The 14,474-nt window shown below is 41.3% G+C and overlaps 3 protein-coding genes across 6 annotated transcripts in view; 1 reads left to right on the forward strand and 2 right to left on the reverse strand.

Annotated features, from left to right (window-relative positions):
- Positions 1-269: 269 nt before the first annotated feature.
- Positions 270-4,252, forward strand: ebi3 (Epstein-Barr virus induced 3). The gene is made up of 6 exons (XM_055038669.1): positions 270-381; positions 1,407-1,515; positions 1,602-1,689; positions 2,201-2,318; positions 2,474-2,637; positions 3,958-4,252. The coding sequence occupies exons 1-6, from the start codon at positions 282-284 to the stop codon at positions 4,111-4,113; spliced, it is 735 nt and encodes a 244-aa protein (XP_054894644.1). The 5' UTR covers positions 270-281; the 3' UTR covers positions 4,114-4,252.
- A 119-nt stretch (positions 4,253-4,371) lies between these two features.
- odf3l2a (outer dense fiber of sperm tails 3-like 2a) lies at positions 4,372-10,138 on the reverse strand. Of its 2 annotated transcripts, XM_055038668.1 has the most exons (6): positions 10,103-10,138; positions 7,253-7,510; positions 6,727-6,837; positions 6,438-6,560; positions 5,250-5,391; positions 4,372-4,724 (listed from the first exon to the last, which is right to left on the reverse strand). In XM_055038668.1, the coding sequence occupies exons 2-6, from the start codon at positions 7,299-7,301 to the stop codon at positions 4,391-4,393; spliced, it is 759 nt and encodes a 252-aa protein (XP_054894643.1). In that variant the 5' UTR covers positions 7,302-7,510; positions 10,103-10,138; the 3' UTR covers positions 4,372-4,390. The 2 variants fall into 2 exon arrangements, with proteins under 2 accessions (XP_054894643.1, XP_054894642.1); XM_055038667.1 differs by lacking the exons at positions 7,253-7,510; positions 10,103-10,138 and having other exon boundaries at positions 6,727-6,997.
- Positions 10,139-10,405: 267 nt separating this feature from the next.
- Positions 10,406-14,474, reverse strand: part of crlf1a (cytokine receptor-like factor 1a) — a 34,404-nt gene continuing 30,335 nt past the window's right edge. For 2 of the 3 annotated variants that reach the window (XM_055038430.1, XM_055038427.1), the window contains exons 7-9: positions 13,658-13,751; positions 11,694-11,872; positions 10,406-11,536 (exon numbers count right to left, since the gene is read on the reverse strand). In XM_055038430.1, the coding sequence (XP_054894405.1) occupies positions 11,513-11,536; positions 11,694-11,872; positions 13,658-13,751 (297 nt within the window). In that variant the 3' untranslated portion in view covers positions 10,406-11,512. Of the gene's footprint in view, positions 11,537-11,689; positions 11,873-13,657; positions 13,752-14,474 lie in introns of all 3 variants that reach the window. The other variant, XM_055038429.1, reaches the window with a different exon arrangement.

Genomic DNA, 14,474 nt, shown 5'->3' on the forward strand with positions numbered 1-14,474 from the left:
ATGAAACATTACGTCTTTAGTGGTTCTTTCCTGAGATAAGCCGCAGTCTTTGAGCTGGTTCCGCTTTCCTTTCCTCAGTCATATTAAAAGCGGCGACAAGCTGAAGCAGAACAAAGACAAGCTCCTGCTTCAGCAGAGAGAGAGAGAAAGAAAATTCACTGGCGAGGCAGAATTATCTCTGTTTTCTCCACATTGGGCTGAGGAGAACAGCAGAACATAAAACTACCAGCATAAAGGCAGTAATTCATATTTATTCAACTATTTAGACAAAAACTGTGGATATGTTGATGGCTGGGACTGTGTGTGTCGCAACTATCATCCTCATTTTTGGTGCTGGGAGTCAAGCTCTGGATCTCCTCAAAGCATCTTCCGTTTCAGGAGGTGAGTCTGGATTTGACGGATAAAATGTTGTCACAAAGGGTCACCCTAGAAACATTGTTATTTCTCTGTGGGTTAGGATTAAGAAATGTCTCATGGGTCTTTGTGTTGATATTGTTTTGATACTGTGATTATGCTGTTTAAGTATTTGAACCGTTTATGTTTTTAACAGCGTATGTGGCACTCACAATGCCACAGCTTTAATCTCCCATGGCACCTTGTCTTCCTACAATACAAGAGTAAAAAAAAAATCACTATGATCTTAACTACTGAAAAGCAAGTATTTCAGTAAGAACTGTTTTTTTTTTAGATCAGATATCTCATAAAGACAAAAACCTAAAAACAGATTGTATTAGCGATGTAGATTGTGTGCCAAAATTTATGATCAATATGTCACTCTATGTATTTTAATACAAGCTGAGAAGTTATATTAACAATTAAACCAGTGCAGCTAAAAGAAATGTATTACCACACAATCACAAGACAAATCAAAGTAAATGTACCTCCACTTTGCTTTATGACCAATTCTTAATGTTCAGCAGATATAGAGTTAGCAAGTGCTAACTATGTAGTGGCTAAAGGGTTAATATTAAAAAAATGTTCTTTAGTGTGAACTAAAATGATTAAGGATTTCTTCTGTCATTATTATTATTCAGGGAAGCTCTCCATTCTATCACTTCCTATGTTGTAATTTTTAATGAACTTCAATCGGTTGACCACAAAATTAGGTCCTAATTTGTGACCCATCGTTTGCAAAAAACCACCAAATTTCTCTGCCCGCAGTGTAAAACCTGCCCAGCATCTGGATGAGAGGAATGATCTGCAGTTTTCTAGTTTGCACCTCATCAAATCATTGAAAATGTTCTTTGTCGTCTTGTTGTGGATTTTCTGCAAAGTGGCTTTGAGTCAAACAAAAACCCTTTCATGTGGCAACATCAGACAAACAGAAGGAGAAAGAAAAACAGAAACCATATCAGGGGGTTTGCTGATGACAAAGACTAAAACCTTTTCTTTTTTAACTGGTTCAGATTCTCCCTTCACTCCCGAAGTGCACTGCTGGTGTTCCAGCTACCCCAACATGACGTTTTGCTCCTGGCCGGAAGCAAAACGTCCAACGCAGTACATCGCCACCTACAGGTAGACAGCAAGCATGTTTTGGCTCTGAAAAATAAAAATAAAAAATAGCACAAATCCTCAGGTATATCGATGTTTCCTCCTGACAGCGAGCGAGACGGTGACTCTGACCCAAAGACGTGCCACCTGGACCCACCCGGCTCTTCACCCTCCGCTCTGACCACAGAACCTCTGCAGGTAGGAGCAGATAGGGGGGGTTTCCACGACAGACTAAATGAAACCCAAACAGACTTGTTCATCTGCAGAAAGCATTACATCCTACCACAGGATCACAGAGTTAAAATAATTGTCCAAAAAGTTCCAGAGTCAAAAAATAAAAAATAAAAATAATCCCTCATCAGATTTTTGATTAAAAGTTTTGGAAATTCTGAGGGTCCATAAAACAAATGGAAGCCAGTGTTAGAGTGACCAGCATAAAACTACGATTCAGTTTAAAAGTCAGATAAGAAAAGAGTTGAAAAGGTTTGTGGATCAAGGCTGCTAACAGTCGTTAGCTCTGTCAGGAGGAATGGGCCAAAATCACAGAAAACTGCGTGGAGGATGATTTTGACCGATTCCCAAAAATGTTTTACCCAGCTTATGTAGTTTAAAAAGCAATTCTGACAAATGCATATATGTATATATATGTCTGCATCAAATCGTCACAGTTCCTAAATATATTCCTTTCTTTCTTTTTCTTCTTTTGCAGCTCTGGCACTGTCACTTGCCCAACCTGAAACTTCTCACTGAATACATTCTCAACATCACAGCGGTTCATTCCGGGGGAAGCAGCTTTCATCTCACAAGTTTCATGCTGGAGGACATTGGTGAGGGGGAACATTTTCGCAGGGTGTGACAAGTTTATGTTCTTTCTGAAGAGAAAGATGAAGCAGAAAACTTTCCGCCGTATTTGGGTCAGACCGTGAAACAGGACATCGTTATCTATCATCCACGAGATTTCAAGACTCGTCTCTCTCCACAGTGAAACCAGATCCTCCTGTCGATGTCCGGGTTTCCCCTCTCACTACCAAAAACCTGCTGGTGGAGTGGTCTCCTCCTCCCACCTGGACGAGCACGGACATCTTCCCTCTGAAGTACCAGATACTGTACCAGTGGGAAATCAGGGGCAGCCCAAAGTTTATCAACGTAAGGGGAGGGTAGAGGGGGGAGTGACACATCATCATCACCACATGCTGGGTAAAAGACAGCAACATGTAGACGCATGTCTTCTGTGGAAGGTGAAGTTCCACAGAGCTTCTAAATTTCCCTTCGTTTCCAAAATCCGCAGACTTGCTCGGTTTTGTAATCGTTTCAACATAAAAACCTGTGGCTGGAATAGTTTCACAGCCATCTTGAGGAGATAAAAATAGGAAGTTGTAGTTTTGTCTGTATTTTGTGAATAACTACTCTACTTTTCCTCTTTTCTCAACCACTGAATGCACACACTTATTTACGTTTTGAAAACCCCACCAAATAGATACTTATGTAAAATGTCAGCACATTAAAAACGGCTTGGGACAGAAGTTAAATACATTTTTGGCTTATAAAGCTGATTCCGCTACGTTTAAAACAAATTACTAATCAGTTCAGTTATGTCCTCAACTCTTAAAAGTTAACACAATGCGGCACAACAAATTTATTTACCAGAAAACATAAATAAACAAGAAAAGGGGAAGGATGTGGACTGAACTCCATTAGCTTATAGCAACAGACATCTAATAATTCGGTTATTAACTAACTTGGTGACTTTTAGTTTTTAGTTTATTTAGTTTATTATATGAAGAAAAAGACCAAAATGATTGCCCACAATTGTGTCACTGGTGATTTTATGAGTTATTTAGTGTGATTTTTCACATTTTCTGGAAATCCCATTCCAGACAATTTGTTGATTTCTTTTTTTTCCCCGTTTTGCCATAAACAGTTCGTCTTCCGGCAGTATGGATCTGGAATGAAGACTATTGCTGCTCAGCTACATTGTCTTCATTTCATAAAATAATGTCGTAGAATCATAACAAACCTAAATCAGACATTCATAAGTCCTTGAAGGAATAATAAAACCCATCTTAATGCACTAGATCGGCATTAAACCATCCAAGACTAATTCTTCAGAGTTAGAACGAATCAAAGAAAAAGCGAACACTTGCGTATTTCGACAGGGGAGTGGTCTAGTCAAATCATCACATATAAAAAATAAAAAGACTGAAGCACTAAGTTGAGTCTGCCTCAGTGAGAAAGTCCCAATTTTTCTGCAGACAGAAACATCAGTGTTGCCGCAGAGTCATGCTTCTCCTGTACAAAAGCAGTTTCAGTTTCGTATTCTTGAAGCGTGATTGTGCACATACACAGACATGCAGATCCGTGTAAGACGTGTTTGTTTGAGCAACATAACAAGACCACATGTAGTACTGCAGAGCAATAGCTTGAGTTTATCTGACACTTTTTGACTGACTTGTTCTTTTTCCTCAGCTGGGTCCGTTTGAGAACACCAAGGCCGAGCTGAAGGGGCTGATCCCAGGCAGGACCTACCAGTTCCAGGTGTGCGCTAAGGAAATCCTGGGCCTGGGGCAGTGCAGCGACTGGAGTTCCCCTATAAAAATCACAACACCGACAACAAAACTATAGGAACTTTCCCTGGCTTTCATTTTCATGCAGGCAGATTGCTGCAAACTGACATGCAAGAAAATATTCTGTTCTTTATTTATGACCAGAGCTGTAGAAACAACGCAACTGAGAGTTGTTGATGTTCCGTTTTATTTATGCTAAAATGTATTAATAATATTAATAATATTTGTACAGTGCAGAAACCCCATTTATTTTTGTATCTTTTTACAGCTGTTTCATTGCTTGAACTGAGAAGGGAACGTTTGAATAAAAACAAGATGTCACAAAGTATTTTCAGTCAATCGGCCACATGCACCACCAGCGGGGTAACAAACTCAGAGTGCCTGATGCCCATGCTGAAGGACGGGGACTTGTGGAGATGCCCGTAGGTCTTCTCTGGGCTGTACGTTCCCGGACCCGGAGCAGCAGAGGAGTAGCTGAGCCTCTTGGTCCGGCGCTGCATGGTGAAGGAAGGCTGTCGCTGCCTGTAGACGTCCGGGTCGGTGCTTCCGTACTGCCCCGGTCCCGGTGTTTTGGAGAGATCCTCGGCTGTCCTCCGGCCTGAGAAGCTGTAGCTGGCGCTGGCAGGTTTGTGGGGGACTTGCGGACCCAGCAGTCCAGGAAGAGTGTAGCTGGTGGATTTGAAACAAAGTTATTCAGGTTGAGAGAAACACGACGCTTGATTTTGAATGATAAGGTTGTCGAGGGAAACTATTAACACTTTGTTGTTTGGAAAAATATTCCAAAGTGTTTCCTAATATTTGTCAGGAGATTACATTTAACACTTTTGGTTTGAGTCCAAGATGAATTTCTTGGTTTGGTGACTATTTTCTCATTAATATCAAAACCACAATCCTCCTCTAATCAGTTCAAACTGATGTTAAATGCAAAGCAGCTGTGTTATAGTTGGATATAAAAACTTTTCCCAAAACAATGTGCTTACATCGTCATCAATTGTGCATTTATTGGAATGAAACCATGTTTGAAATGAATAATGATTTATGCCAGCTGCTTGGTCTCAATGGAATAACTTAAAAGTCACTTGTGACCAAACCAGAAAGAAAAGAAACCTGATAATAATCCAGCTAAGGGAAGACAGAGGAGTGAGCTTTTGTTACCTCATAGCTGCCTCTGTGTTTTCTGCATGCTGCTCTCACCTGTTTGGCCCTGGAACAGGATCCGCAGAGCGGTACCGGGTCCGCTCGGCGATCGTGTAGGACGGGGGCCTGCGGTGAGCGTTCAGAGGAGGGGCCCGCTCTGGGCTGTAGGCCCCCGGACCCGGAGTCTGGAACGGCTCATCTGTGACGGGAAAGCTGTGTTTAGATGAGTCACTCAACAGAGAGAAAAAACAAAAACCGACTCAGAAGCTAAAGGATTTTAAAAGAAAATATTCACACCTCTTAAAGTATTTCACATTTTGCCTCTGATGTCATTGTATTTCACTAGGATCAAATTATGTGGGGATGTTTGTGAAGTGGAAGACAAGTTATACATAGTTTTCTTTTCTTTGTTTTTTGCAAACTTATTCCTGAAAAGTGTAGCATGGACTGACATTCTACTTCATTAGTAAAATCGCCTTTTGCTGCTATTAAAGCTGATTTGACTTTTCAGTTTTTCTACACCAGCTGTGTGCATCTAGTCTTTACAAAACAGCAGGATCTCTGTCAGAACATCTTTAGGGTGTCACTCAACATCAGTTGTCAAGTCTTGGGCTTGAGTGGCCCAGTCAAAGGCCAGACCTTTGACTGGGGCGACTCTCATACACTGATATGCTTTAATCTAAACCATTACAAGATCTAGGGGGTTTGCTGGTTCGGTGAACCTCTAGCACAGCATCGGGTATTTTGTGAGGATTTCTCTGTATTTAGGTCTGTCCTCTCATCCCCACAGCATGATGCTGCCACCGCCACATTTCGCAGCTTAGATAACGTCCTCAGGCTTGATCTGCAGTGTTTGTGTCTCATCACACAAAGTGTTTTGCATGTAGGCCAAAAACTTTCATTTTAGACTCGCCTTCCTGTCTGGTGGTGGACTTGAACTGGGACTTCTTCTTTCGTTCGATTTTAAATAACAGCTTTCTCCTTACCACTTTCCTTTTCAGTCACAAAGGACAGATTTGTTGTACAGCCTGACGGTTTTATGTCTTGAATTATCTCTGCAGCCGATCCAAAGTTACCAGAAGTCTCCTGTCTCCTTCTCTAGTTTACACTTTATCAGGTCACTTGAATGACACAACTTCCTATTGCTCAGCTGCTAAAAGCCACTTCCTCTTTCTGTTTCTTGAGGAAAAAGAGTGATTTGTCTGATGCTTTCCCGAGTCGCAGCCTTCCTTGATTTGTTTTCACCTCTCTTCCCGGTTCGTCTGCCTCTTCCTGACATGGAGTAGGACGGTGTCTCTGTCCGACCAAACCGGGTGAGCTTGCCCCCGATGTAGTACCTCGGTCCAGGGCTGGAGTCCACAGAGATCACTGGAAAATATAAAAGCGCTCCTTTCTCTCATTTTGCTGCAGTGGGTGTCACTGTAATAGATGCTTTTAAAACACTGGGGCATTAAATTACTAATTTTATCATTAAATATGTTGTTAAATTTTGCTTCCAGATAGATGTGCAGTCAGATTTAAGGCCCAAACTTACTGGCAGCGCTCATGCGGCCGTGGAAGGAGTATGCAGGGCTGCTGGGCTTGGTGAAGTCATGGTTAATGTATCCGACTGTAGGGGGCAGAGCGTAGCGCGCGGGGCCCGGTCCTGACAGGTGGGGTCGGGAGTAAAGGTGGAAGAGAAAAGACGAGAGAGGTGAAAATGATGCGACTGCCGCCTCCACGCCCGGCACGCTGTGGCCCCGGCTGCATTGCTGCTGATCGTTCCCATCTGGGGCCCTTTGACTTTTTTTTCTATGGTTATGCATTTTAACATTCTTCCTCTGTTGTTTTGGAAATGGATTCCAAACAACGTCAGAATCTCAAATCAGAAAAGGAGCAGTGACATCGTGATGCTGTGAAAGATTTCACGGCAAAACCCAGTTCGGCCCTAATACAACCCATGTGGATACAAACACACACATCCACACACCCACACACACACACACACACACACACACACACACACACACACACACACACACACATGCACACACACAGGCATATAGATCTCTCCAACTGACCTCTTTCCCTAGCGGAGATTATTGGTCGTTTCCTCACCACCTCCTCCATGCTCCTCCAGCCTCGTCCTCTTTATTTCTGGCGCTAGAAAGACACATCCTTTCCTTTTGCTCTCTTTCGAGGCGAGTCGCGGCCTCCCATGTTGAATTATTCATGACCTGGAGCGGAGGAAATCCTATCTTGACCGCAGGCTCGTAAGCGTCCGCAACTTGCTCTCCACACCTTCTTTTCTCCAAGGCTCTCACAGAACAAATGGTCGCCTCCACCGAGAGAAATATGAGGTTAATATCCAAAGAAATGAAAGAAAAAGAGATTTTCTGCATTTTGACACCTGACATCCAGGTTAGATGAGTGATTTTATACAGTAGAGGAGGAGAAAAATGACATTAATATTAGTTAATAAGGAAAAATATTGCATTCCAGATGCCCTCCTATCTGCAAATTATTCCCAAAATGGGAGCAAGTTTAACCCATTTTCTGTTGTCAAGCTTCATCCTCCCTGCTGAAGAAAAACTATCCCCACTGCATGACTCTGCTTGTGATAGTCATTTTTTTTACTTAAATCATTATTTAGTTATTATTAACTAAGTTACATTTAAAGGACATTGGTTGTTCCGGATTTTATTTAGCGGTGTCAGAGTAATAAAACATAACTGTCAGCTTTTTTGTCTTTTTTTTCATGTATCATTTTGCTTCTTCTTTACTGTCATGTATGATATCTTTTCTTTTCTGCCTCATAAAATCACATTAAAGCAGATCCAAAGTCTGTGTATATTTTTGCAAGACGTAAACAAAAAGCACGGCAGACGCAGAGGCTTGTAGAGAAAACATGGGAAGCAGGTTTGTCAAATCAAACTGAAAAAAGAATCATGCCAGTCACAAATATGCATTGCAACCCATAATGAATTATGTTTTCAATTCGCCCTATTAGAGTAAAGGACTTAAACTGTAATGAATACCTCCAGCTTCCCGTCCAGGTCTGGAATTTCAGGACAAATTTCAGAGGGAGAGAGAAGCTCGGCAAACCCTTCCTAAGGCTCAGAAATACAGATCAACTATTTGATTTAACACTACTACCCAGACACTACTACCCAGACAGAATTTATTTCTTTTTTGCAAGTGGCAGGACTAGATTAGCAAAAGTTTTCTTCCTAGAGGTCAGGAGTCACCGTCTGTCTGAAGCTGAAGCATTCAATTGACTTGGCGTCTTGTTTAGGTGGAGAATGGGGCCTCGCACGGCCACTTAGCGAATCGCCGCCTGACAGGAGATATGCAAAGGGGATTGAAAAATGAGCTTCAGGACATGAAGAAATTAGATTCCGCGGTGGGGACTCGGCGTTTGAGAAAGGTTAAGACACTTCGTCATACAGGAGGAGAGCTGCTTATCCTCCTTTGAGCAGGTGAAGTGGTGTGGGCTCATGGTCAGGACGCCTTCTGGATGTTCCCTTTGAGAGGATTACCCACCATTTCCCAGTGGAAGAAAATCCCTGGTCACACCAAGAGTGTGCAAGAGGGACTATAGAGACCTTCTGGTCTGGTCTGGTCTGGTCTGGTCTGGTCTGGTCTGGTCTGGTCTGGTCTGGTCTGGATGGATGAATGGATGGACGGACGTCACTGAAAGGTTATTCCTACTAAAATTTTAACATGTTTTGTTCTTGTAACCTGCTTTTGTTTAATACTTTCATTTAACTGTAAATATTGTACTGAATGTTCAATTTGCAGCACAGATAAATCGCTAAGAATCGACCTTTCACCTGCTGGAACATTTTTTCACTTCAAAATATCCTGGAAGTTTAAAAACAACTTATCACAGCAGGTGGCATTCAAGGATTTCCAACACATACAAAAGAGTTATGTGAGATTACCTCCCAGTAAGTAAAATTATCTTATTTTGCATATTTATAAATTCAGAAGTTTGTAAATAGTACATATTTGGTTAGAAGTTATAACCTAGGTTGATTTATATTTTAAAATCTTGAATGTCAACTCGTCTTTTTATTCAATAAAATTATATTGAAAAATAGTGTTTTATTTAAGGCTTGTTTTTAGCATCGATTTAATAGTGAAAATTCTTCGTTGTATGAATTGTAAAATGTATCGTTTCTTACAGTAATTAATAGCTCCTTTTGATTTTTGTCATAATTTCCAGGTGAATACAAACATCTTACATATACAGAAATATCCGTGGGAAAATAACCGATCAGATGAAAAATAATAGTAATAATAACAAAGAAGGTTCCACATGGTCTTACAAATGAATCATTTGTCAACGATAGCAGAGGAGCAACAAAACGGAGGAGGTTTTGGCAAAGACAGAGAGGTAAGTAATGCCCTGAGAGCGAGGCTGGCGTCAAGACAGCGCTTCATCCAGGTTAAAGTTGCAGGCAGCAGTAACCGAGTGGTCACAGAGGCAGTAACACGACTCTAATGTGTCAGCAGAGGGAGATGAATCTGCTGCACGGTCGGGCACTGGCAGGAAAAACACAAGCGGCGTCTCGGGTTTCCCAGACTGACAACGACACGGCACACTGAGATGTGTTCAAAGACTCCCCGTCCGTCGACCCAAATCAGTGGACTGGGATGCGAAGCAGATTTGATTCATTAGGAGGATTATTGTTATTGCTCTCTCCCAAGTCTGCAGTAACCAGCAGGAACAGTCATGTCGCCTGGGTCAAATTGGGTTTGACATAAATGGTGCTGCCAAATCAAAATGATCAGTCAGTGAAAGTCTCCGTGTGTTCTCATCAGAAAAAAACGAGTCATAGTCCCATCATAGCCTCTAAAAGCAGAAAACCAATCCATCATGTCCATGTAGTTTTAGTTTTCAATTAAAGAATAAAATATTTAATTACCTTTGACACGCTGCAGGTACTGCTAACAGTCAGCAGGTGGCAGAGCTGCATCATTTAGTGACATTAGGGATTCAAAGATGAGACACATTACCTCAGATCAGTTGTATGGAAACAGATGACAATTATGTGTTTTTGGCAACATCACAATATCATCTTGAACTTTTAGTTAATGTTTACTCTCAAGGCGATGAGCTGAGCATCACTTACTAAAATAAAACAAAATAAAAAACACAACATGATCAAATGCATTTTATTAAGAACAGCGACTCATGCTGCTCCTAAAGCAATTCAACAAATTAATCATTAAAGTTAAATATATATTTTATTTGCAAATATTTCAATTTCATACATAGAAATAACAATAAATAATGAAGATGTACTAAATGTAATAGTTTAAAAGCAGCTTTATGTTAGTTAAAGCAGGAAGAAATTTAATTTAGAATGTGATGAATTGCATTGATCTGTGTTGAACTGTGTATATTTCAAGCGTTCAATACACGCGCACACACACCCACACACACACACACCCCCCACACACACACACACACCCACACACACACGCTTGCAGTCACTCACAAAAATCCCATCACATGTTTTTCTGTCAACATTTTTATAGAACACAGTTAGAGATTGATAACAACTTCAGTCATTGTACAGTCTTTACTGACAAAATTTAACTTAAGAATTATAAAACATAGCTTTATACTTTAAATATGCTGGTACAATTTAGTACAAAATACAAAAATAAAGGCTTTCCGCAGCCGACACAGACACCATCAGTCACATACTGGCTCTCAGAAACAGACAGAACCTGGGTGCACCAGTCTGGCACACTTTCAACCTAACACAGCGAAGCACTCGTTAAAATACTGGATCATAATCTGTTGTGTTTCTTTTTACATCGGGATGAGAGAGAAGGGATTGTTTAGAGAATTTGTGGATGACGACTAGCCACTAGATGGCGCTCCAAATGCCACTAACAACACGTTTTAGCCACCACTTCAGCGGGAATCGGATTAGTTTTCATCTCTTCGGTGCACATTCAGGTCAAAATGCATGTCAAGTGTCTTTACCGCTGACCGACATCTTCATGCTACAATGTCGTTTGCGCCCATGTAGTTTCTTTCTGGCGATGTCCGTGACGAGTAAAAACATCTCCACCGTTTTAGACGTGCTCAAATCGACCGGAAAGGATGGAGAAACGAAGCGTCTCCCTCTTTATTTTTAGTCCCCTCTGGATTTCTTCTGGGGCAAATTGTCTTACATTTCCAATATGAGAATGCAGTCGCTTTGTTCTTTCTCGTTCCCCCTACCCCCCTCATTCACACATACAGACAACAACAAAAAAGCCCCAAAAGAAATACAAACTGCATTCGTTCAGTTCGTCTCTGCTCGCAGGGCCGGCATGTGCTACGACTTATCCCCTTGGAGAACCTGAATTAAAGACACAGTCTGTTACAAATCAGCTTTTAGAAAACCATTTCCAGTTTGTTTGTGTTTGTGTACGCGGGACATGTGTGCGCGCCCGCTCGCGGTTACGTGGAAGACGTGTGTGTTTGCTCTCTTCTCGGCATTAGCGATGCTTACCTACCTGGTTGCGAGTTTTTGGCGATTTCTGCATGTCCACCCTCCACTGGTCGTACAGCTTCATGGACATACTGCTGCAGCCGTAGGCGTGCTTCTTCACCCAGCCGAGGAACTGCTTCAGCTCCCGCCGCAGGGTGGAGTTGGAGTCGCCGCTGGACTTTGAGTCACAGGACATCAGTCGCTCTGAGGACCGGGGAATCGGGGTAGGAGAGGAGATCGAGAAAGGATTTGGAGATTAAATGTTGAGAAACATCTTCATTTTTTTATTTATTTGCCCATACTGAGTCATTTTTCCGTTTATTTTTTTAAAGCAAATCGAAAAAAAGAGTGATCTTAAATGTGCTGCTGTTATGGGGAAATTTTAACACTACACTCGGCACGAGATGGTCACAGGGATGAAGAGGTTTTTAAAACACTAAATGGAGAGTTTTCTCCAGATGTACATTGTTTGTACAATGTTCTACGAATTTACATTCTTGGGTAATACTGGTCTATGGCGCTATTTTTATGTAAAATTATCCGCCGACAACAATCTCACACCAAGCCAACATTACCACAGGATATTGTTCATACTACCTTCTGCTAATGACAGACACAGTGAGAAACTTATTTTAGCCTCAAAGTAAACAAAGGCATTTCTTTGCATGTTGCCTAGTTGTTTAGTAGAGTACAGCAGCTGTCCCTCCAAAGCTCATATATAACCAAACATGTTGAAACTGGGTACAAATCACGCTTTATCAAGAATAACGCCACAGGGTTTTTATTTTATGCATTGTTTGTATCTTAGCTGAAGTGATTTCATGAGTTCGTAGAGTTACCAGCAACAAGGTAACGCTAATAAAATCCCTCATTGGTAACAATCGAGCGGTGACTACCAGTGATGATCATGTCCTGTCAGCTCCATCTCTGGATTATATACTCCAGAATTTCATCCACTTCTTGTCAGAGCCTCCTGCAGGCTTGTTGTCCTGTCAACTCTCTAATGTCACCAAGGGACAATTTAAATCTGTCCAACCAGTTACTCTTCTCATACTATAAATCAAAACTGGGAAATATATTTAATTTAGAATATATTTTGCAAAAGCTTGCAATCGGAATGTGATTGTTTGTTTCATTGCCGTGACAATTCCACCAGTCTGCACCAAGTTGGTGAAAACGTCCCGGATCCCACAGGCTTTACTTGAGGTAAATTATCCAAAAAGTTAAAAGTTTTTGTCATTGAAGCTTTTAAACTGTGTCTGTCATGAAGTAAGTGAAGTAAAGTGCAGGCCTAGATGTAAAAAGATTTCACTGCGTTGTAAAGAGTTGCATGGGAAGGGCAGCAGGTCCAACGGGAGCAACAACTAAAGATGAAAACAACAAGAACGTATTTCTCCCACTAACAGAGGACCTTTTTGTCTCCTCGCGCCATAATAAATACATTCTGAGTCTTCCCCCCGAAGAAACCCTTGCAGAAAAATGTGAGTTTTTATGATCAGGGTTTTGTTTTCATAACTGTGGCCGTTTTTGTGGCCAGTTTATGATAACATTTTATACAGCAGTTACTGTATTCCTGAGTCTGGAGCGACCTAACTGGATCCAGGATGCCAAACAGCACAAGTGCTCAAGGATTTCTGACAGTTTTCATCTCTTCTTTGCCAGAAAATGATTCTTTTGTCAAAATGTAGTAAGTAGGTCTGTTTCTTGTCATTTCCTGACTAGCTCAAACTATATTGGATAAATAAATATGACAAAATAATCAAAAGGAAAACAGACTGGAAGACTGAAAGTACAATTATCTATCTGCTTCTCTGCCGCCGAGAGCTGCTGGGCGCTCAGTACACTGTGATATCAAAAATTGCTTCTATATGGACCAAAATGATCCCAAACTCGGAGATCCAGAATGGAAAAAAAAAAAAAAGCTCTTGTGAGGAGACCCCTGACAGGGCGCCCGTGTGTGTGCGTCTATGTGTGATTTTTTTTTCTCACCACTGTGGGGTGTGGAAGCAGCTGTGGGGTGGCTCCACTCGCTCCAGATCCCAGCTTTGCGAGAGCCGTAGATTCCCACAGGGTTACACCGAACCTGTGGAAAATACGACGCAAATTAACAACGGCCGATCGCTAAACCTTTAATGACTCTCGTAAGTCTACACACCCCTGTTAAAATCCATTTTTTTGTTTTCTTTTTTTTCCCCTACGTCAAAAGCTGAGATCTTTATATATCCTTTTTTTTTTTTTTTCCATCGTTGATGTTACGTAGATGCGCTTTCGCGTGCAACTAAAGTTTCACTGGTTTGTATTTTCTGTAACGGAAAACAAACAAACCAGCGAAAGGGAAAAAAAACATAAATCAGATCTTTTGAATTAATTTCACAATTTAGTTCTCCTTTCGGTCATGGAGAATCTGACAAAGCTGAAATAAAAGTTCAGCTCCAGTAAAAATATAGGGCTTATTCTTTGTTGGAAAAAAATCCTTCTTGGAAACAAATTGGGTATAATCTGTCTAGTCACATTATTCTGACCATGACTTTTTCTTGGGGTTTTTTATTGGATGACTGATGTTTGAAAAACAAGACATATTGGCAATTTAACATTTTAATTACAGGTAACATGGCGGTTTCAGAAGGAGATCGTTTCTTCAGCAGCGGAGTGAAGTCAGGACTGCAGACTTCACTCCACAAATTCTCTGTTACACTTTGAGGGTGAACTTTGACCTCTTAGAGGATAAAGTTGACTCCCTAAAAATGAATATGGGCCTCTTGCTCCATCTTGAGACTGCCTCAAAGATGACAAGCCTTGTTTTTCG

Source organism: Poeciliopsis prolifica, unplaced genomic scaffold, assembly GCF_027474105.1.
Source record: "Poeciliopsis prolifica strain line A6 unplaced genomic scaffold, Auburn_PproV2 SCAFFOLD013, whole genome shotgun sequence".
Classification (NCBI taxonomy): Eukaryota; Metazoa; Chordata; class Actinopteri; order Cyprinodontiformes; family Poeciliidae; genus Poeciliopsis; species Poeciliopsis prolifica.